The sequence below is a fragment of the Prunus dulcis genome, chromosome 2 (assembly GCF_902201215.1).
Source record: "Prunus dulcis chromosome 2, ALMONDv2, whole genome shotgun sequence".
Classification (NCBI taxonomy): domain Eukaryota; kingdom Viridiplantae; phylum Streptophyta; class Magnoliopsida; order Rosales; family Rosaceae; genus Prunus; species Prunus dulcis.
In genome coordinates this window covers 18,858,453-18,883,065 of record NC_047651.1, presented here as the reverse complement: position 1 = coordinate 18,883,065, position 24,613 = coordinate 18,858,453, and the positions used below count along the sequence as shown (strand labels likewise).

Sequence of the window (24,613 nt, the reverse complement as noted above, 5' to 3'; positions counted from 1 at the left end):
ACATGACCCACACCACAGTTGATTTGTGTAAAAAAAATAAAATAAAAATTGCCACATTAATTAGTAACTAAATGCTGTAATAAGTTGGTGTGTCTAATATTCCCATCTCACACTAGTGTTGGTCTTTGTGTGGTGTGGATCACTACACATACTTAAGTAATACAAGTTGCTATGGTTCTTACAACTTTGGAAACTAATTAAAAATGGAAAAATGAAAATCTGAAAGAGTAAGGAGGAAGGCAACGAGAGATAAGAAGAGGAGGAGGAGGAGGAAATTAGGAGAGCCGACAATAGGCGACAAAAGGGCAATGGCGGGACCCAAATAATGCGCGGTAGAAAAAGAAGAGATAGAGAAGGAGAGAGAAAGGAAAAGAAAAGATAACAGAGAAGTCTTGGTGTTGGTGTTGGGCTGTCTTTTATGTGATTGGGACAGTGACATGCTTGGTGATTTGAATTTGTTCGAAACAGCCAAACCCGAAGGACTCAAATTCCCACTGCCTCTCTTTCTTCAGAATCTCACATTTCAGATTGTGTGGGTGCTCTCTCTCTCTCTCTCTATCTCTCTCTCTCTCTCTCTCTCTCTCTCTCTCTCCAATCCAACCCAACTCTACCCAACCCAAGTTTAGAGTTATTTAAATATTGCCCTCATTAGGTTTAGCCGTTTGGTGTTTTTTATTAATTATGAACAAAGTAAGATTAAGGAGGCTTTGTATAAACTTGTGCATATAACTTTTTCCTCCTATATATTGTAACATAATCTTTCATGTATATGTATAGCAATGTCAACAAAAGCGGAGTTATGTACAGGCAGGGATGGAGCCATAGTAAGGCAGTCCCTCATTTAATTTTTAATATTTTGTAATATATTATAAAATATATGTTATAGCAATACAATTACTGCAATTAGATTAGTGATGGCTCTCTTAGTTTAAGATGAAAAACTTATGTGGAAGTGATTTTAAAATTTTGGCCCTTCCATACTAAGAATCCTAACTCCGCCACTGTGTACAGACATGAAGTAGATGCATATAGAGTATGATCATTAGCGGCAAAGGGAAATACCAAATGTTTAAGCTTGTGACTACCCCAGCTAAAAACTATACCTCAGCTATTGAATGTCGATCGATGTATGGTTTTTGGGGTAAATATTTAGTGTAAATTTACACGAGAAAGATGACTAAATAGATGTTGAGTCAGTCCAGATATAAGCAAATAATCATAAAACGATACTGCATACTAAACGATACGATCAATACAAAGCGACCCTCTGTTTATATATAACTAATTGTGCGTTGAGTGAGATGTCTTACATATTTGGATGGATTGTTTTGGTTACACAAAACAAAATTAGCTTCGTTTTTTGTTATTTTGTTGTTTCTCTATAAACAAAACAAAGGTAGCGTCAAACATCATTATTGAATCGGAACCCACCCTTCTTACTTTTTAGTTTTAAAACGAGATGCAATTATGAGCAAGAATAGTGTTATGGCAAATCCAACATTAATACATTTTATGCCTTTTGTAAAGCTTTTAGGGGGCGTTTGATAACTATTTCAATTTTAGTTTTTATTTTTTGTGTTAGAGTATAGAGGAAAACGAGAGTAAGAATGGGAGTAAGGATGAGATTGAGAGAGAAGATGAGAGGAATGAGTAACAAAAGTGAAAACAAAAACTTGAAATAGATTTCAGTATTTAGTTTTTGTTTTCACTTTTGTTACTCCTCCCTTCCATCCTCTCCTCTCATCTTCCCTCTCAATCTCATTTCCACTTTCATTCTCATTTCCATTTTCTCTCTTTTTCCTCTATACTCTAACAAAAAAAATAAAAAATAAAAAATAAAATTAAAATAATTATCAAATAGGTCATTAAAAATGGGTATGTCCCATTGATGGGATCTATAGTCAATAACATCGGGATCAATTTCAATATATACATAAAATATAAACCAACATTTTGTTTTACATTAAAAAAGGGGGTTTTTTTTTTTTTGGGGGGGGGTCAGAAAAGGGAATTCATTTTTAGTAATAAAAAAAAGAAGAGAAAAAAGAAGAGTTGCACATAAAATATTCATAGAAAATCTAAAAGAAGTTGATACGATTACTCATTTCTCATATTTTATTCTTTTATCTGTTTCAAATATCTCGATTACATAGCATTCAAAATAAGTGATATATTCTCTTATGATCGTATGCGAATCCATATGCATCATTGGATTCCTAAGTTTTCAGTCTTTTAACTTTAAAAACTTGTCCAACAGTGCATATGCATGTACGCATACATTGATACTCATATTGGTTTCATGATTGAGGATGCTTATTTAGGTCTCCGTTATAATGTCATTGGAATTGATTTGTGGTCAATTTCTACCTTGTTGATGTAACCAAGTAGCTAGCTAGGTTGCTTGATGCCATCATTTATACTTGCCATCATGCAAAAGGAAAAAGGAAAAAGGAAAAAACGACAAAGTTCATCCTTTGCCCTATTTGATAAAGAAAGGGGGGGGAAGAAAAAGAACAGAAACACATCGATCCATGCGTTTGAATGTGATTATTATGAGTCAGTTTTTCATGCATGGATGGATATATCTTCAACTACATTCCAAACAAGAGAGGGAGAGAGAGAGTTGCATGATTTGGTTTGGTGTGGCCAAAGACAATTTTAGGTCATTGGATTAATTAAATTAAAGTTGATGGATTAATTTCAACGTGAAAAGCATGGAATGGAACTGGTGGGCCATGCAATATAAAGCCCCGTCTCACCGTCCATTTATCCACCAAGTGAAAAATAACAATTTGACCAAAAACATTTGTAGCAAATAAGTTATTTTAATGGTGGTAAAATTCTATAATGAGGGCATATCTAAGGTCCTTAGATGAGGCGCTCTATCTTTTAATCATTAAATTAAATTAATTTGATCCAATTATGAAGAGATAGGACCCAAATGCCGAATCATGATTTTTTTGACGGGTGGACTAGCTAAATTTTGACGATCTTATATATATATATATATATATATATATATATATTACAAAAAATTACAATTTCTATAGTTTTTGTATAAATAAAATATACATTAAATCATACAAACTAAATAAATAAATACATATTAAATACAACCACAAAATACATATTATCAAAATAAATATATATTCAACAACTTAATTAAAAGCTCCTAAAAAATAATATAATTGAAAGTGTACATATTCAAGTTGTGCCCTGCAATCCTTGAGATAATTAAAATCCTTTGTTATCGTATCTAAATTGATATTGTCAGCAATTTCTTTTTCAATATATACAATCATAGAATAATATTTTTTTTAATGTGTTGTAGTTTATGGTAGACCATATAAGTTTTTTTTTTTTTTTTTAAAAACATTTGAAAAAGCCGCATTAAACAACAGCCAGACTTCATAGCTGGCTATGTGAATTTTGTGGTATTGGAGGCCCTGGGATCAAACTCTTTGTTAGACCATTGAGAATTGTTGTTATGTTTGAATGCCATTTGTTTAATCTCTATCCCCTTATCATTTTAGCCATTAGCTTCACGTTTCCCAAAAAAAATTGAAATCTAGCCATAAAAAACGAAATTAATCTTGGCCATTAGAGAGTAAAAGAGCTTGGGAACACAACCATCATGTGGGTCCCAACACAAAGCTCCCTTATTTGCTGGAGGGCTATATATGTACGTTTCTAACTTCTTCAAAAAGCTACCTGGGCTACAGCCCAGTGTAGTCTTGTAAGTGGTTTTCATGGTGATAGGACTTCATTTAAAGGCCATAAATAAAGCGCTCACGTCTCTTTTATCGTGACTCATTTTCTTTCATCCCATAACATTGATTTTTTTTGGTGGTTTATATTTTTTTTTTCCAAGCCCACCCCAGTTGCTTTGCTCTAGTTTTAACCTGACTCAATTTAAAGCCCAACTCAATGTTTCGAACATCAACCTAAAAAAGGAGGAAAAAAAAACTCTCTTGGGCTGGCCAGAAGCCATTAGTTGATTTTAAAAAACCAAGTTATAACAATACAAATATTCTTATAAAAGAGAGGTGGAAAACCCTCATAAAAGAGAGGTGAAAAACTCTTACAAAAGGAAAGATAAAAACTACACAAAAAATCCAAAGAGTCTCTTTGTTATTTGTAACCAAAAACTCTCACCAAAGCCTGAGTTCAATTCTTGTTCTTCTCTTCTTCGTTATTTGTAACCAAGAACCAAAAACAAAAAAGAAGCCCGGGTTGAAGGTTTGCTGTTGACTGGCTGGCAGGAATGGAGGTGGACCTGGATTTGTGCTGTTGGACCTTGAGTGACCTCTGGTACCCTACAAATTAACTATTGCTGAAGAGTAGGCTATTTTGCCGCTACTTTGTAGTTTTGGGCCCCCATCCCTGTTGCTTCTTTTTAAGCCGACTGAAAGAAGAATTTGCTTCTCTTTTTTTTTGGGAAAATGTTAGAAGAATTTAACCTCTCAAAACCGAATATTTGTTCGAAAATTTAAGAGTATTAAGGAATTTCAAAATGATAAAATTTAAAATTCTAGACATTGCAAAGTTTTTTATATATATTTCTTTGTGTGGATGAACAAAGTATATGAGATTTAAAATGAAATAATGGTTGCATTTAAAATTTTTCTGTATTGACTGCAATAATGGTTGCAGTGACAACGACGGTGATTGTCATGGTGGTGCCGCTAGTAATAAAGTGAGGGTGGCGGGTGGGATTGCTTAGAATTTTAGAAACGACGCATGTTTCATATTGTTTTTCATGCAAACATAATGCGATTGACTCCATTAGAAGCACCGCTAAACAAAAGCACTTCTTATAAGAGCAAGTACAGCGCATGGGTTTGGCCCGGGCAACAGGCCAAAATCAGCCCAAGTCAAGCTCCAGCGCAGTCAAAGCAGTCCGGGCAAGCTGCGGGTCCCACGAGCCCGGGCAGGTTCAAGGGCGAAAATTGACTGGGCTCGGGCTCGAGCCCGAGTTCAGGTGACATCAGCGCTGACGTCACCACCAACGGTAACCTGCCACGTGTTGGCACCGGGTGGCTCCGATTGGATTTTTTTTTCAGAAATCCTACAGTTCTCATTTTTTTGGCCAAAATTTTTTTAAAAAAATCCGAAAAAATTCTGAAATTTTTTTTTAAAAAATACCAAAAATTTATGTATTTTTTCCCTATAAATACCTAACCATTTTATCTACTTTCAACACCAAATCTTCATACAATTTCTTCTCCATACAATATTTTCTACTCTCCACTCACATAATTCATTTTCCACACCAAATCTCCATACAAACTCATCTCCTTCCAATATTTTTTACTCTCTACTCATATTTTCCACTTTCCACACCAATTCCATACAAACTCTTCTCCTTCCAATATTTTTTACTATCCACTCACATTTTTGTACTACTTTCCATTTGTAGAAAATAAACAAATGGCATCTTCTGTCGAAATTGGAGGCTCGTGGTCAACCCAGGAAGATATTGCGTTGTGCGAGTCTTGGGTGAACGTTAGTCATGACCCTATCATGGGCAATGAGATGAAGTTCCATCATATGTGGAGCAAAATTCATGGAGAATTTTGTCAAAGATCGGGTTCCATTCGGACAATTCTTCTTGCCACGCAGTAGGACAATTCTTCCACTGCTAATGCATGCAATCGATGCTTCCGATCATTCCTGGGAAACCTCGAGCCTCGCCTTTTTGTAGAAGCCTTTGCAGGTCCCTCGGAGTGGGTTTGCGAAGGTACTCCCTCGTGTACAAATTTTCACTGCATCACAGAATCTCACCAAGCACTCTAGGATAGTAGATTTTCCCATCCTTGCAATCTCATCCACCTGCTCTGCAGATGCCCCATAAGCAAGCATCCGCAAAGCAGCTGTAAGTTTTTGCTCCGGGATAAGACCCAAAACTCCAACAACATCATGCTTTTGAATGAAGTATGTGTCGTAATTACAAATATCATGCATGATTTTTTGGAACAAATGTGGCTGCATTCTATATCTCTCTCGAAACTTATGAGCAGGATATAACGAATTTGGGATAAAGTAATCCTCCAAGAGATTCTTACCCCGAGACTCTCTGCGTCTGTCCACATTCGGGGCACGACGACGATGGTGTTGGCTTGATTGATTCATCATACACACCGCCGCTACTTCAAGCATTTCTTCCTCTTCTTCATCAGCGTCCCGATCTTCTTCCTCACGTCTACGCCAGATTTCTTCCCATTCTTTCTGTTGCCTCTCCAACACCCTCCTGAAGTTTAACATTGAGAGTATAATGTGTTTTGTAAAATTTGAGAAATGAAGGAATATATCAGAGATGGTGTGAGAGGAGTGGTGTTGATAGTGTATTTTTATAGAGGGATTTAGAAGATGGAGATGACACGTGGCACAATTTTAGAGGGTGAAAATCTTATCTGAAATCTGAGATCACTATTTGTAAAAAAAATCTGAAAATCTTATCAAACATGGGACACGTGGCACAATTTTAGATGGTGAAAATCTTATCTGAAATATGATATTATAATTTTTTTAAAATATCTGAAAATCTTATCTGGCATGGGACACGTGGCACAATTTTAGAGGGTTCAAATTTTATCGGAAATCTGAGATTATAATTTTTATTAATGAATATCCGAAAATTTTATCTGGAATAAGACACGTGGCAACCGAGATTCACATCCGAAAATCTTATCCGAAAATTTAATTACAAAAGATTATCAAAATTAATGATTTAAAGTATAAAAAAATAGGAAATAAAGTACAATGAATAGTAATTGCCCTAGACTTGCCCTAGACTTTGCCCTCGTAGGTGGAACCACAAATGACAAGGCTGACACTATTCACATGAATGGTGACAGCCCTTGCTTGCCCTTGCCTTAGACTTTGCCCTAAGGGGTGGGGTTGCTCTAAAAGTCCCAAACAATACCCTTCCGAGAGTACATTTGATTCATTGGAAACCCTTTACCACCTAGCCCACTTGACGTTGTATTGATCAATTGTCAATATCGTACGTTGGGTTGGTCCCCAATTCGACAAGGTAATGTGAAGGACATGTCCCACTATAAAAGATTTTTGGGTCCAATTGTATTATTGATACCAATATGCATTAATTCCGAGGATTGAACATCTAAGGCTTTTTACGTAGATTGACCTTAGGTTCCTTCATGCATTCATATCATACATGAAAAGTTGTTTAATGTAAAAATATTGACTAAGTATGAAAAATGAGTTTTCGGAATAATCATTTCCAAAAATAATTTTTGGCCGCTTTTATTCCTTACACATCAAATAAGAAAACTTGATTTTATGAGATTTTAGTATGAAGTATTTATGGACTTAATTAATGAACCATCATTTTTAGCCTAAATCGTATTTTGAACTAAGATTTTTCATATTTTGATTTGGTGGGAATTTGATTTTCTAGTATTTTTATTTGAATCCAAATTGGGGGTACTTCCTTATTTACATTGTAAACTTAAGTAAATTGAGTAATATAAAAATAAAAAAAAGTAAAATGACAAAGACATTTACTTAAATATTGAAAATGGAAACAAGGTAATATGTATAGCGCCACTGACTGAGCTAATATTGAAAATAAGTTAAATATATAAATTTTATATACTTTTTTCTTAAAAAACCACACTGGGCTACAGCGCACTGTAGTCCTTAGTGTGGTTCCGCCCTTGCATGTAACATGAAGCTGCATTAAACTACCTCATGATGGCAATGGGTCGAATCGGGGTTGGGTGTGCAATTCCCATCCCCATCCCCGTTAAGCTTTTTTCCCTCCATCCCCGCCTTCATACCTACAATATTCATATCGGGAATTCCTCATCCCCACTTTCGTTGGGAAATGAGTTTCTCAACCCGCCCCATTACGGAATAAAAGACCAATATATAACTAATTTTTTGAAAGAAAAAAAAGTACTAAGGTAAGATAATATATATATATATATATATTATACTTATAAGAAAATATAAGAATGTTTATATATGTACTGAAAATTAGCTAAATAAATAAGTAGTTCGGCTTAAGATTTGTATAAATTATATAAGTATCTAAGATAATAATAAAAAAATATAAAACTTAGTCGGTACAATCACTTTAATAGCATATTTATATATACTATACTATACTATATATATATATATATATATATATTCTAAATGGGGAGGGTTCGGGTTGAGGATTAAAATACCATCCCCGCCCCTCCCCAAACACCATACCCAAAAAATTCCCCGTACCCATTCTCATACATGTTTTATGTCCTTCATACTCGACCTATTAGGGTCGAATCCCTGTGAAGACCCTTACCCACAGGGAAAATTGCCATCTCTAAATGTACCTTTACTAATTATATTATTCTTAAGGGTTTTTATCACAAATGGCCCTTGAGGTTGGTGAAATTATCACCTTTGGTACTTCATGTTTTTTTTCTAACATTATTGGTCCTTTATGTTAAACCTCACACATCAAATTGGTCATGCCGTTAATTTCCATAAAAAATTTATGTTAAATTGCTGATGTGGCTTGTATGTGGTGCCCATTTATCCAATGAGATAATGCCATGTGGCTTTAAATAAAATAATGATATATTTTAAAACTTAAAATCCTTTTTATAAAGAAAACTAAGTATTTTTATAAATAAAAATATTAAAACTAAAAGAAAAAGGAAAATACTTGCAACCATCCCCCTTCTGTGTTCTCCCTCTGCTAACGCTCTCCACTCGTTGGCAACCCACTCTTTGCCTATCTTTTCTTTTTTTCTTTTCTTTATTTTAGTTTTTTTTATTTTGTAGGATTTTCAATGTTAAACCATATTATAAAAAAAATATTTTTTTATTTAGATCCACTTGGCATTATCCCATAGGATATGTGGGCACCACATGCCTACCGCATCATCAATTTAATATAAAATTTGACCCAATTTTTGTAGAAAATTCACATGAACTTGTACCATAGTTTCAATTTGTCACCTTAAAGAAAAACTTAAGGGAAATGTCACCTTAATTTTTCAAAATCCATGATTTGTCATCTGACTTTAACACCATCCATTTTCAAGGGTATTTTAAAAATGAAAAAATCATTAGAAAATCCTTGTGCGCCACCAGCGACTCCAACCAACCCCGCCCACCTCGCCCCTTCCTCCATTCCCCTTTCCCTCTTCCTCTTCCTCCTTCTCTCTTGACCATGGAACACCTACCCTCGACACACAAGAAATATAGGCCTGCCTGCCATCCACACCAGAATAAATGAAGTTTTCCGAAAAAACTTGCTAGTGGAGGAAGACCTCCTAAGGATAAGAGACATAGGGCTAAAATATTTACTTACCCCACCCAAACTGAGTTCACATTTTTCTTCATCTTTTTTATTTTTCGTATTTTTTCATTTGCATATTGAAAATTTGTAAAGGGAGAGAGAGAGAGAGAGAGAGAGAGAGAGAGAGAGAGAAGGGGGGGGGGGTCATGTGCGGTAGGTTTTTTTTTTTTTTTTTTTTTTTGGGGGGTGGGGTTTGGGGTGTTGTGTTAAAGGGTGTTTGGGTGGGGGAGAAAGGGAGAGAGAGGTCTCTTTTTTCTCTCTTTGTTTTACTTGAACATAGAAAGACTAAAATACCCTTAAAAATGGATGAAAAATGGTTAAAGTCAATGACAAATCATGAATTTAAAAAAATTAAAGTGATAGTTCTCTTAAATTTTTCTTTGAGGTGACAAATTGAACTGAGGTATAAATTCAGGTGACATTTCTTAAAAAATCTCAATTTTGACATAACCTAAATGGTAGTACCAAATTGATGTGTGAGGTGTAACATAAAGGACCAATAATATAAAAAAAACAAAAATAAAGAATTAAAAATGATAATTTCACTAACCTCAAGAATCATTTATAATAAAAACCCTATTCTTAAATGTCAACCCTACTCCCTCGGATCCATGGGAATTGTCTGTCCACTAGCATAGAAATTATAAGAGCCATATCGAGCAGAAAAGCACTGGTACTTGTTTTTTTCTTTTCAAAAAAGAAAAAAAGAAAAAACATCAGAGCATTGGATCTCACAACTGATTGATATGATTTGATTTGCAAATCAACTTTCGATTTCTCCCAACGTGCATAATATCTCACAAAAACATTATCATTCCATGCCACATTATATTAATCATGTTAACAGAGATGGAACCAGCCAACGTGTGTAATTAACACATGAATCATGTTCCAATATGTTGAACATAGAGTAAATGGGTTCTCAAAAGAGAACAAAGAAAAAAGAGAGTAAGAAAGCATCTCATGCCGCAATTAGTGAAAATTTTACATATGTTCGGGTACACTACGTAGTTAGTGTACCATTTAATATACATATATAGGACATGTGGAAATACTTTTTGATGTCCTATATGTATCAGAGAATATTTCCACATGGCTTATGTTATTGGATTGTACATCAACTACGTGGTGTACCCATAACACACAAGAATTACTCTCGTCATTAGTCTTGGTTAATTTTAGAGTTATTTATATTAACACCCCTTAATATTTTTGGTTTTTTCACAAAATCCTTTCAAAATTACACAAACACCCTTGAGGTTTTAAATTGTTTTCACAAAACTACTTTCATTGATTTTTCGTCCGAAGATTGATGATTTTATATAGAAGGTTTCTCCAATGACAAAGGTAGCATTTGAGATTAGATTGCACATATATTCATTGAGGTTAATTTTGTCATTTGCATAAGTTTTTATATATTTTGAAATCATCAAATTTTGAACAAACAATTAACGAAAAGGTGTTTTGTGAAAACAATTAAAAACCTCTAAGAGTGTTTTTGTGTAATTTTGAAATCTAAAGAATGAAAACACCAAAAACCTCATAAGGTGTTAGTATAAATAACTCTTAAATTTATTAACATACGTGAGTTTCACATTTTTTACTGTTAATAATTTTATGTGGGATGAACCCATATTCTGCCTTCGAAGTTAGAAAATATGTGTAATGAGTGCAAGGTAATTATATTTTGTAGAGCTATAGATTTTTTATTTATTTATAATCTTTCTTAATTTCATCACCGCTAACAGCTTTTGGTCCCAAAATTATGTTATTTGTACTAGTAACCGGTTTGTGGCCATTACTTGTGCAAAATAATTATTAATCTATTGTAGAAAATGCTATAATCCGTATAATATTTTGGTAAAGTCATTGTTTTATTTTAGTTATTAAGTAATCAATTAGTTTTTAGTGCAGTAATATTTATATTCTTTCCAATATTCAAAGAGGCTCTAAATTCGAATTGAGTTACACCATGAAGTAGGATGAATTTTATGAGTGTAATGTTAGTCCTCAATATATGGAAGGGATGGCATTTTTTTGTGTTGTTTTTTTGTGATACAAGCGATATTGAAAGAAGAGGATTCTCACACATACTATCAAGATGCCATGAGAGTTCAAACCTAAAACTACTAGCTAATCTGCAAGTCAACATTCTTTCCACTAAAATAGATCCGTTGGCATGGAAGGAATGACATAAGAACAGGGTAGGGCCGTATATTTTCCATCTCCATTGAAGAAAGTTTCCAACCCACATGGAAGTAAACATATGGCCGGCCACAAACCTATATTAATTTCAAATGGAGCCTGCAGACAATTTGCAGAGATATTTCAAGATGTACAACAATCATAAAAGTACTTCAACTTAATTGGAAGCTTCCAAATACTGCATATAATACTCCAAATTCGAATTCCCCTTATAAAGTTGTGGAACAAATTAAGATTTTGTCAATAATTCACTTCTTATGTTTTAATTCTTCTTGAGCATTATTTCTTTTTAACTTAATTCATAATTGGGGTTTCAATGTCAGGGCATCAATTATGTGCCAAACTAAAGCAATATTCTAAGTTGACGATCTGCTGGTTTGGCCGCCTTGACTTAATTGTATTTGTAAGAACCAGGATGTATGGTGTCTCATTAGGAAACACTTTAACCAAGATCAACAACTATATATTTATTTATTTATTTAGCCAACCTCATTGGTACATATGTTATACAGTGCAGAGTCATTAAGGGACCAGTGTAGTTCCAGGCCCTACTCCATTTTTACCAATTTTATTTATATATTATATACTATATATGATATTGTAATATATTAATTTAGTTTTAGGATGTTTTTACTAAAATAAATAATATATTAGGTTCTTATTGTTTACAAATTAACCATACAACTTATGCAGCTAAAATCTTTTTTCTTTCTTTCTTTTTTGATTTTTGTTTTTTCGCTTTTGGGTGCTAAGTGAAGATATAACATATAGCACATACAAATCAAATTCAGCCTAAGACAATTTGGTCGAGAAAGGTCCTTAAATTGGATTAGGCAAAGTTTAGTCAATTAATTAAGCAGTCAACATACCTAATCATGATGAACTGGTGTAGTTGTAGTTGTTTTCTGAAAATTATAGAACTTTTTTTTCTTCGTTTGTATCGTGACAAACCAAGCAACCAGTTATTTCCGAGTCGATAGGGGATTGTAAGAGTTTAATTTAGTTTCAAATAATTATATAATTAACTTTGATTTGACACTCTAGAAATATCCAACCAAATGGAGAAAATCAAATGCTAAAGGCTAGCTACTTGGGAATCGATGATTTTGGTTCATAATTAATCTCCCCTGATTTTATTTTATTTTCAAAACTTTTGATGTTCACGACTGTTTATATATGTATATGTACTTTGAAAATTAAACACAATCTTATTCGTTACTCTTATAGAAAAAAATGCATACAGCATATGCTCGAGAAGGGCAGATAGCAAAGAAGGGCCGTTGAGTTACGTGCACAAACTTAAATTGGCCAAATGACCATCACGTAGCATTTCATAAAAAATTATTGGCTGCTATATTATATTATATAATATACATACATTATAATATAAATAAATAAATAAAGTTCATATTTTTTTTGTTTTTTCGAAAAAAGAGTTCTTAAAACAAAAATATGAATATAGTCTAATAAGCCACTTGATCAGATAGAATGGTTAAGTTAATGTTTAATTTTGTTTGTTCGAATCCTCACGACATCATAGTTATGTGTGTGAGAGAAATTTTCCTACTATGTAATTTAGACTATCGCTTGTACTAATTATTTATTTATTTATTGGTCATTCACTATATGTGTAATTATATATTGAGTAATGCTACACTTATCACATTTTTATCCCACATTTCTATACCACATGATGTGGCATATCCATCTTATATTCCACGTCAATTAAATCAATGAAGTGTATTTTAATTAAGACAATTAGAAAAATAAATACTGGAATAAATCATTAAAAAAAATATTAAATAATTTTAATTGATGTGACTGTCCATCTCAACTGCCACATAAGATGGTATAAGAATGTGGTAAGAGTAGCATTATTCTTATATATTTATAATATATATATATATATATGAATTTTAAACCACGCATGAATCAGACAAGAGAGTCAATTTGAGCAATGGTATGTGACACCACCATATGCCTTAAAGATCTTATGTATTCAAGTAGGTAAGAAAACGTTTTCCGATAAATAATTTTAAAATTACATCATTATATATATTAAAGAAATTAGCAGGTTTTTATTTAACGCACGTTAGCAACTTCGTCCCCCCAACATAAAAGGGAGCACAAGGTGTGAGAACCCTTTGTGCTTAGAGAGCATCAGTCCTCTTCTTTCCTTTTCTCTCTAGCTCCCTCTTATTCTCTCTCACTATAGTTCTCCCGGGCAAATTTATATTCTTGAGAAAGAGAAAGAGATCTAGCTAGAGAGAGAGAGAGAGAGTGTGTGTGAATATGGGAAGGGCTCCTTGTTGTTCTAAGGTTGGTTTGCATAGAGGTCCATGGACTCCTAGAGAAGACACATTGCTCACCAAGTATATTGAAGCTCATGGGGAAGGCCATTGGAGATCCATGCCCAAAAAAGCTGGTAGCTAAAGGATTTTATGAGCTTTTTTTTGTTTGTTATTGTTCAGTTTCCACATTTCTTTAGATGAATTATATTGTCCTACATAGCTAGCTAGCTACCATTTCTTTTTGTAATTTTAGTGGTCAAATTTCTCACAATTTAATTTGTGACTGTCCTTGTCCCATGAAGGCCTCCTTAGGTGTGGGAAGAGTTGCAGGCTGAGGTGGATGAACTATTTGAGACCAGACATAAAGAGAGGCAACATAACCCCAGATGAAGATGACCTAATTGTCAGACTACATTCACTTCTGGGCAACCGTTGGTCTCTCATCGCCGGTAGGCTTCCGGGTCGAACCGATAACGAGATCAAGAATTACTGGAACACCCATCTTAGCAAAAAACTCAGAAGCCAAGGCACCGACCCAAGCACCCACAAGAAATTATCAGAGCCTGTGGTCAAAGAAAATAAAAGGAGAAAGAACCAAAAAACCAAGAACAACATGAACAAGAAGGAGATGGTGGTGAAAAACAAGAACAAAACAGGCCAACATGTGGAGCCACTAAAGCCTAAAGTTCACCTCCCAAAACCCACTAGGGTAACTTCCTTTCTATCCCTGCAAAGAAATGACAGTTTTACTAGTAGCACCACCACCACTACTACAACCACTTCAAGCCAAGACTTAAAAGGAGGAGGAGGAGCTTTTGGGATCAATGAAAATGATCAAGTTTTAGTTAATACTCGGGCCAATGGGATTGTGTTTTGTGTTGGTGATGATCAAGATCAAGATCAAGTACCCAATTCAGCTGATGATCATGATCATACGCTTGAAAATCTTTATGAAGAATATCTGCAGGCGCTGCTGAAGACAGATCATCATCATGATCATCAGAACCAACTTGAATTAGACTCATTTGCTGAGTCACTGCTGATATAAAAAATTAAGATAAAATAATAATAATTAAAGTAGTGTATGAAAGATTAGTGAGTTGTCGCGCGAAAGCATTTGAGATTGGTTTGTTTGAACTTTAGGTTTTCACGTGCTTACCTTCTAGTTTCTAGCCAACCGTGTAGTCATATTGGACCTTTAATTATGTAATTTTTTTTTTTAATATTTGTGAATCTGTGTGATGGTTACCTGTTAATGTAAATTAGTAGAATTTAAGACGATGATGATGTCAATTTAGTTAGTAATAACAAGCAAATCTAAGTCTTTTTACCTTTTGGTTACATCACACTACTTTCTACAGGCAAGCATGAGTTTTTTTTTTCCTTCTCACTCCACTACTTTATATATTTGTTTTCAAATTTGTGAGACAATGCCGCGTGCTCTAGTACTGTAAATAAAGAATCTTCATCATACATCTGACATAAGTAAAAGTGAGGATCAATCAAGACATAAATGTTTTGCTTTCTTAGTTATAAATAAAGAATCATTTATTCTTTACGATTCGAAATGAATGCGTAAATCATTAATCTGTATGTATTTGTTTGTCAAAAGAAGAATGACTGCTTAATTAGAGGGGGAAAAATCAAAAAAACAAGTGGAGTCGTAATGTACTTATCACAGCTAGCTCTGACAGTTGATCAATAAATCCCCGTTCCAGTAATTCTGGAACCTCGCCTCAGACTCATACGCCTGGCATCTGGTTGGTAGCTGAATTATTTTGCAGTGAAAAACATACAATTGATTTCTATGCAGTGTGTTCTAGCCTCTAGCTAGTATCTTCACTTTACCAGTGTCGAAAGCATAAATTTATTGAATTGCTGCTTCATCTAAGGAAAACATTCAAGCCCGGACAGTATAAATTAATGCTTCTTTATTTTCTTTTTGTCATGTTTTTCTTTTCTTGTGATGAATCGCATCAATTCCAAATCGCATCAATTCCTAAAATGGATTAATCACATTTGGATATAAAATGCAGAAAAGAATGTGGTCTAAGATTGATTATCCAGTACTGCATTGATTAAAAACCAAAAGGCATTGATGTGCCTCAACTGCCTTTTGCTACCTCTCGCCCCATTGAAAAGGTTTTTGAAATAAGTAGTAGGACCAATTTCTGTCATGTCATCGCAAGATCATATGCATATGTGTAAACAGTGGTTGCCTCCTTTATGATCCCCTCTGCATGCAGACAGATAATGCATCCCATCAAAACATGGAGACAAAAATCAACCCAACAACTTGGAAAGGAGGAAGGAATCTAATAATAATGAATTAAATTTTGTCTAATGGTGCTAGGTGTTGTTATTATAACTTACTACGAAATATTTAATCCCTTTTTCTGGAATCTAATTAGTTTATCAATTATGTGACACGTAAATTATAAGAATTAAATTGAAATATGTACGTGTGAGAATTAGTAGACCGAAATAACTTACAAACGAGTTAGAGGATGAAAATGAAATTCGAATATAGATACATGGACCAGTAAGATTGAAAATCCCAGGTCGTGGGTTATCTCAACAAAAAAACGTTTTGATTGTATAATTTGTTTGTTGTGTTGGTTTGTCCCTTGTTCGACAATAAACTTCTGGTTATAGTGCATGGTAGATGGGCTCGTGATCAACTTCTATTCTCAAATAGGTAGATGGAAATAGAATTTCTGTACGGAATATTTTAGTTTGACAAGGTTTAGGCAAAATCAAATGAACGGTCGTCAATTACCATGGCCATGACAGAGGGTTCCCACCTTGACTAATTACTTTAATCTCCCCACATTATTTTCCATTATGGAACTGCAACCCACATGGGTCCTGGTATGAACATAAAAAAAAATGAAGAAAAAAACACATTTGATGTCGACACAATATGAACATCAATCACAAACTCTCACTATAAAATTAATGTCAAATGACTTTTGCCGCTGCCTTGCAAGTTGCAACCCTCGTATCTTTCTTTTTTTAATGAAAAAGTGAAGAGAAAATATCAATGGAAAGAGAAAGACAAGAAAAATAAAACACGGAATGTCTAATTATTATATGCAAAAGGCTTTTCTTTTTATTTTGATTGAGAGTTTTGAGGTAAAAAATCGAACTTGTGTTGTGTGGGAACTAGCTATAGAAGCTCCCATTTGTGTTAGTTAAAAGTCTTTTTTTTTTTTAACTTCCTTTTTACAAGAATATTGTGAAAGTTGAAATGTTTTAACCATAATTACTAAGCCCTAACCTATGTTAGAACATTTTATTTAGGGGTTGAGTTCTAATTATGTTGAGATTTTGCCTAATTTTAATTTGAAATCAGAAGTTGAATTCAGTAAAAGACATGTGTAGGATGCTTTATGTTTTCTTTTTAAATTTAAAAAATACGCTATTGGGTACGATTTGAAAATCATTTTCATCTAACAAATTTCTAATCAATTGATAAATATGTTCGAGTTGTCATAACGAAAGCACAAATAATAGATTCTAAATGTCTGTCACAAATGAGGTATTGATGCTCTATAAGCATTGAAAATTCTATAGAGAAAACTGAACATTTTAATGTGGATGCACTCTGACCATTGATATGGAACACGATAATTTATGTCTTTTATAGCAAATAGCACAAATAAAAAATGTGTCTAAATTCAAGTATTCTAGTACTATTTTACTAGGAGACCCCATAAATAAAAGTTATTTATCTTTTAGATTATGATAAATAAAATTTATTTTAAATTTTTATGAACTAATCAAGATTAAACATCCAACTCCTTGTTATCGTATTCATGTAAACAAAATACGAGACTTCCTCCAACTTACTAGAGACAACTAGTATTAGAGAAAATGAATTGAGGATCTACCTCCTCATCTCACCCCACAAGTATCATGGAGGCTTTTAATTGTTAGATTAAATACGGATAATTGACATCGTAGTCACTTTACATCTTTCAACATATACACTGATAAAACAGTTGAAATATGTCTATATTTAATCATGTTATTTATTAAAGGACAAACTACATAAAAATTCTCCAACATATAGGGTCATTTAAAAATTCATACCCGATTTTAGGGACATTTATCAATACATAATCAACTTCATGGAAACCCTACAATTTGCCCATCCGTTAGCCATATTTTTAGTGAATCTGTTAAATGCTGATGTGACGAATGTGAATTCCATTTTTTAATGATTTGGCAATTTTCCACAATCTAGCATATGAGTTTAATTTCATTGAAGAAATTCTCCACTAATTGTAGATAACTTGTCTTATCAGGCACTTTTCTGTTTTGAATTTTCACAAGAAAACATCGGGAAAGTCCTCGATTGAGCTTGGTCGCGACCTCCATTTTCTCCAGTGCTTCGTCATCGGCTTCCGGCACAAAAAAGTGAATAATTCTCAAACAGCGAAAACATATCACAATCAACTTTGCCTAGAAAGAGAATAATTCTCAAACAGCGGAAACATATCTTTGGTTGGTAGGGAACTAGTCTAGGAGCTATTTCGGAATCCACAGCAAAGGGTTCACCTACTTTTCCATGGCAATTTTCCACAATCTAGCATATGGGTTTAATTTCATTGAAGAAATTCTCCACTGATTGTAGATAACTTGTCTTATCAGGCATGAATTTTCACAAGAAAACATCGGGAGAGTCCTTGATCGAGCTTGGTCGCGACCTCCATTTCCTCTGGTGCTTCGTCATCGGCTTCTAGCATCGAGTGAATGGCAACTCCTGGATATTTTCGAGGATGGCAGTGGCTGGAGATTTTCCAGCTTCCTCGTCGGCGAAATTTCGGTGGTTGTGGACGGCGCGAGCCTTTGGGCTTGGAAGTTGAAGACCCCTTGTCCCAATGGTATGCGACGTCAACGTCGGAGTCTGAATTGGCAAGGAGCAGCTCCATGGTTGGTGGTTGGGGGAGGCTGTTGAAGATTATTATTGCATTTTTCTTTTTAATAGAATACTCAGATTTTTATAAATATTTGATTTTAAAAATTTTAATTAATTTTTGGTTCACGTTGAAGTCCACATCATAAAAAAATGGGTTTCACTTTTGGCACGTCAGTCACTAATGGATTGGTTAACGGAGGGGGCAAATTATAGGACTTCCGTGACGTTGATTATGTACCGATAAATATATCTAAAATCGAGTATGAACTTGTGAATAACCTTATAAGTTAGGGGGTTTTATGTAGTTTGTACTAAATTTTATTGGGAAGAACTAACTTATATGATTGGAATTTAGCTAGCCTACACCATCTTTGTTATAGAATTTCTCTCTCGAATTAAGGACCCCATTTATGTTCTGGTAAATATTCTTGGTAACAAAAATCAACGACATCAAATAGTCTGTCGTTCGTGCTAGCTCGCATCGCACCGGCACAGAACACACGATTCTGCCTCGCGCTTTTGGGGTTTGGAAAAACAAAAAAGTCGATCAGAAACCGCTGGTTATGGTGGCGAGACGAAAAGTGTTCAGAACCTGAAAATCAACAAATCGAGGAACACGAAGAAGCAGAGATTAGCACAGCAATGGGAGCAGTAACAGCACCAGCGCCATGGAAGCAGCTCCTTCTCAACGCAATGGAATCCAATGCCCACCTCAGGCACTCTTCCTACATTCAGCTTGTACGCCTCTCTCTCTCTCTCTCTCTCTCTCTCTCTCTCTCTCTCTCTCTCTCTCTCTCTCTCTCTCTCTAGTAATCAATCTTTTGGTTTGGTAAAGTTTGAATCTTTGATGGTTGATTGGGAATTGTAGGCAACGATTGCTTGTAATGGGAGACCTTCAAATCGTACTGTTGTTTTCAGGTAATGATCTCTCTCTCTCTCTCTCTAAAAGAAATTAAAGTTGATGACTTTGTTGGTACCCTCAGGGGATTTCAAGAGGATAGTGATAAGATTCAAATCAATACTGATGGCAGAAGTCGTAAGGTCATTCTTGTTCGACCCATTCTGTATTTTTTTTTAATTTACAGTTTTAATTTGTTGTTTTCAGCTCAGCTGATATGATGTGTGTGTTGATGAAATTGGCATTCGTCATAAATTTTTGCAGATTGAGGAGCTTAAGCATTGCCCTTTTGCTGAGGTAATTTATCTTTGGGGTACATTTCCTGAATTTGTTAAGAAACTATCTGCTTTGTATCTATTTGCACTAGAATTAACGGTTCTTTTAGAGTTTGATGATAATAGTTTTCTGCCCCCTTTTTATTCTTTTGTTCTTAGACTTAATTTTCCATGTTCTAGATATGTTGGTACTTTACTGACTCTTGGGAGCAATTTCGGATCAATGGAACAGTTGATATTATTGATGGATCAAATCCCGACCCCATAAAACTTCAGGTGAGGTCAGGACCCTTTCTATAATAGAGGGAAAGGAAAATGCATGTATCATAATCTGAATTCATACTTTAAATATGTTGGAATTTGTTGCAGCAACTGCTAAATCTAAATTGAGTCAGCAGATACTAGAATGTAAATGGTACTTCGGATTAGGGAGTCCTAGTTTCCATGTTCGATTGTATGTTTGAGATAAGTTTCTGGATGAAATGGTAATTATGACCAAAATGTTGTTGAAGGAATCCAAGATCAAGACTGGAAAAAGGCTTTAACAGTTCGAAATTGATAATTCTTTTGATACTCGGTTGACAAATAGATAGTATCAGGGGTAGATTTTAGCAGTTCTAAATTGCCATTGCATAGACTCGGTGTTAAACATAAAGTTTCTAAATTCAGTTGTCTATGGATAGAAACTTCAAAATCCAGTTTGAAACACACCACATAATCTTCTCTCCCAACAAAGGAAAGAAGATATAATCAAGGGCCTACCTTAGTGCTAACATGATGCATTGGTGTTTGCTTATAAGATTTCCACTGGACTTTGGATAATGATTTATCATGTAACTTCTAGAGAGGGACATGTTCTAGGCCAAAGACAGTAAAATTGGGCTATTTGGGCTAAGCATGGTGCTGGAGTGAGATGATTTTTGGCATGGTGCCACTTTGTTGACTCCCTTGCATAGCAAGGATGAACAATGTTTGTCAAAAAGAGATGTCACAGTTGAACATGTTCCTGAGATGCGGGGATGGAAGGTGTATATATTAGAAGATTGAGTGCTGTTGGAGATCAGATAGTTTGGAAACATAATTAATTACATATTTAACGAATTGAAGTAACCTTGCCATGATCTTTGACCTCAAGTGGATGTTTAAAAAATGTAATACAGCATCTATTTTGCTATTATTCATGCTGTAATGTTCTCCTCTCAAATTGCCTGCTGCAGCAAAGAGAGAAATCGTGGGCTTCCAGTTCTCTGAAATCAAGACTGCAGTATTTGGGGCCCCAGCCAGGTCTTCCCATTCTAAGTGAAGAACCACCCAAGGAAGTCTCTGTAGATCCTTCTACAGGCCCGGTTGGTGCATTTTGTGTTCTTGTTCTAGACCCGCAACAGGTTTGCTTCTCTAGTCTTACATTCATGATTCATCTCACAATGTGTTTAATTTCCCTGCTTAATTTTCTTGAGTTTTATCATGTTCACAGGTTGATTACTTGAACCTGAAGAGTAACCAGAGGCTAACGTTTGCATCCACTGGAAGTCCCAATGAAGAGAAGTGCTGGACTTCAGAAAGGGTCAACCCCTAAACCTCTGCTCTAGGGTTTAACCAGAGGCGAACATGAAGCACGTCGTCGTTTACTGATGAATTATTCTGTCAAGTCGACAATATAAAAAGGAAGATATATTTGTATATTGATGATTGTATGAAGTTAATCTTTAATAATTACATTACAACTAGATTTCTGCTTGGCTGCTCATACAACTAGAAGCTTACCTCTAACCTGAAGAAAGAAGTTGCCAACAAAACTAGTGAATACATTTGACCCGTCTGTTTGGCTGCTGTGATACTTGTATCACATTAAAAAGATCTCTATAAAAAAGAAAAAAAATTTAAAAAAAAAGAGCCTAAATGAAGTGCATGGAGCAATTATCTCATATATTGGGTAAGAATATTTGCAGGTTGATGACAAGAAAAACATTTTGCTTACCAAGACTGAGGAAGAATTGAGTCCGGAAGTTAGGAACACCAACAAAACATGTATAGTTACGTTAGGAGATTCCAAACAAATGAAGAAAAATAAAAATTGCCTTTCTATTAAAATCATAAAAAATAAAATCCCCTTTTAAATTTGATTATGCTCTCGTTTACAACCCCACCCCAATTTCAAGTTTTAAAGAAAGAAATGGACCAAAAAATCCTCGACTGGAAACAAAAGGTTACAACTTAACTTACAACAATCTTTCTATGTCAGCTATCAAAATCCAAAGGCACTCTAGCACTGAGGCAAGTCTGCAGGAGGGTGAGGAAGGATCTCAAGGTCTCCTTTTCCATTCTTCACAACAAGAACTGTGCCTAATCCCCAAGACTGGTGTACGTCAAGGTGACAATGCATAAACCAAACCCCTGCAATTAATAAAAATTGCCACTAATAAATTTGGTGATGCCATTTCCTCCTTAGAGTTAGTTGTGTGTGGACATGTGATGCTCGCACATCTGTTCTCCCAATAGGTCAACAAATATGACAGCTTCACGTGCCCACACACGACTGACAATAGCATTAACCCATTAGTATTAATATAGAAATACAACACTTACCAGGATTGTCGGCAACAAAACGTATAGCAGCCCATCCACCCACAGGGACTCCAATTGTGTTCATGTAAGGTGGATCCACCAAGTTGAAGTTTGCAGTTTTCGGGTTGTAGTTCCCAGTGCCATACCCAACAACATAGAAGCTATAGCCATGAAGATGAATTGGGTGGTTCTCAGTTGTGACTGTTCCAGTGTCCTGCATGATGAGTTGCACTCTAGCACCATATTCAAGGACCAAGGCCTTAGTCCCATTCAATGCCTGTGTATTGTTAGGAACATTATTAGGTGCCCCATTGACAAAGTCATAGAACTTAAGGGGTACCCCAGGGAAGTCCTCTGTGAAAGAGCCATTAATCTTCTTATAATAAGCTTCCAAAAGTGAAATTTTTGGCTTAACAAAACTTATATTGTTCATTGATGCTGCCATAACCCCATTATTAAGGCCTTGGCAATTTTGTTTTGGTGTCTTGGAGTGACACTTTTGAACATTCAATCCAATGGTGACAAAAAGGTCAGTGTCAATCTGTCTTGAAACATTAACAGGGTTTAGGCTCCTTAATCCATCCATGACCGTCTTAACGGCTAGATTATCGTTGAAGCAGGGCAGTTTAGCAGGTAAAGATAGGCTATTGGGGACAGCACCAGAGTATTGGAAATAAGCAATGGATGAAATGTTTTGGAATTTGACACCCTTGGCTGACATGTAAGGTCCCATGGCCATGGAGTATTTTCCTGGAGACTGTTCAGCTGTGACTAAGACACTCATGGTCTGGCCTGGTCCAAGCATCACACGGTCTGTGGTGAATGGCTTTGTATACTCTGCATCAGCTTCCACAATTGTCAATCTGTGATTAGCAATGGCAAAGAAGTTCTCCATGTTTAAGCCTGCATGTATTAGCCTTAGCAAGTATGTCTTCCCTGAGACCACATCAATCTGATACACATCTGAAACAATCACAACATCACATAGTAAACAAGCAAAACAATTAATGACAAAAGCAACGAGACTAACGAACTATCCGTACTACATTTACTAATCACATTGTTGGCCATTAAAAAGTTTCACGTCTAGGAAAAACGTGGTAAATTCATATAACATTGTTTTAGATTTTCTATATTACCATTGTTGGAGCAGTTGTAGTTTGGCCCTGGATGGCCATTGATTGTATAGGCGTTTGTTGGTGTAGGTGGTCCTCCACTTGCTGCGGTGGCTCTTTCAAGTTGTACAACATCCTGCAGCCAATATTCCCCTAATACAATTGTCTAAGTAATCAAAATTAATCCAAACTTCCATAACATAATTAATTTGTAAACATCACTCAGAACCCTACAATTACTTTTCAAAAGATTATCACTTCCCCAGATGAAAATCATATATATATATATATATATATATATATATGTTAAGTACCTAGTATTAAGGTGTGCTCTTCATAAGGGGCTTTGAATGGGTAAGGAACCCCAGCTTTTGGATACACAATAAGGGCACCATAAACAGTTGCCCTTAGCCAGGAAACATGTGCATGCCAAAAGAAGGTGCCTTTCTGCTTCACCATTGTAAATTCATATGTAAAACTCTGGCCAGCTTGAATTGGACATTGGGTTATGTATGAAGGTCCATCAAACCAGCATGATAGCTTTTGTCTGACACCATGCCTTGATTTGAAAAATAAGAAGAAAAGAAATAATTAGTAAGAAATAAGCAATCAACTTATGAACAAATATATAAGCTCATTGGTTTACCAGTGAATTGTGATATTGAAAGGTGTCTCATTAGTTACATTGACAATGATTCTATCATCTTCTTGAGCATAAACAGATGGCCCTGGGAACTTCCCATTGATGGTCACCATGTCCTTGGTGCTGCACAGTTTGGTAACTCTTTTGGTTTGTACCTAAAAATTGGCATCAAATTGACCTTCATTAACCAGAAAAATCAGGAGAAATCAACAGAAAAATAAAAACACATAAAAGAAGTATGTTAAAAGAGACCTTGAAATCATAGAACCTGGTTGATCCTCCACTAGGCCATTGTGCCATAACATGCACATTGTAATTGTAACCATGGATGAACAAAAAGCTTAGAACTATTGTAAATGAGGTGGGCAAGTTTGCCAT

At 35.0% G+C, this 24,613-nt stretch overlaps 3 protein-coding genes across 4 annotated transcripts; 2 read left to right on the top strand and 1 right to left on the bottom strand.

Annotated features, from left to right (window-relative positions):
* The first annotated feature begins 13,611 nt into the window (after window positions 1–13,611).
* LOC117617585 (myb-related protein 308-like) lies at window positions 13,612–15,143 on the top strand. Its single transcript, XM_034347019.1, has 2 exons — window positions 13,612–13,949; window positions 14,118–15,143. Exons 1-2 carry the CDS (start codon window positions 13,817–13,819, stop codon window positions 14,861–14,863), a joined length of 879 nt encoding a protein of 292 aa, XP_034202910.1. The 5' UTR covers window positions 13,612–13,816; the 3' UTR covers window positions 14,864–15,143.
* Window positions 15,144–18,973: 3,830 nt separating this feature from the next.
* On the top strand, window positions 18,974–21,659 carry LOC117617586 (pyridoxine/pyridoxamine 5'-phosphate oxidase 2). Of its 2 annotated transcripts, none has more exons than XM_034347021.1 (7): window positions 18,974–19,477; window positions 19,608–19,657; window positions 19,771–19,780; window positions 19,902–19,934; window positions 20,093–20,188; window positions 21,130–21,297; window positions 21,387–21,659. In XM_034347021.1, exons 1-7 carry the CDS (start codon window positions 19,382–19,384, stop codon window positions 21,486–21,488), a joined length of 555 nt encoding a protein of 184 aa, XP_034202912.1. In that variant the 5' UTR covers window positions 18,974–19,381; the 3' UTR covers window positions 21,489–21,659. The 2 variants fall into 2 exon arrangements, with proteins under 2 accessions (XP_034202912.1, XP_034202911.1); XM_034347020.1 differs by having other exon boundaries at window positions 18,978–19,477; window positions 19,723–19,780.
* A 366-nt stretch (window positions 21,660–22,025) lies between these two features.
* Window positions 22,026–24,613, bottom strand: LOC117619591 (laccase-6). Its single transcript, XM_034349582.1, has 6 exons — window positions 24,488–24,613; window positions 24,239–24,390; window positions 23,907–24,151; window positions 23,617–23,745; window positions 22,499–23,440; window positions 22,026–22,306 (listed from the first exon to the last, which is right to left on the bottom strand). The coding sequence occupies exons 1-6, from the start codon at window positions 24,611–24,613 to the stop codon at window positions 22,176–22,178; spliced, it is 1,725 nt and encodes a 574-aa protein (XP_034205473.1). The 3' UTR covers window positions 22,026–22,175.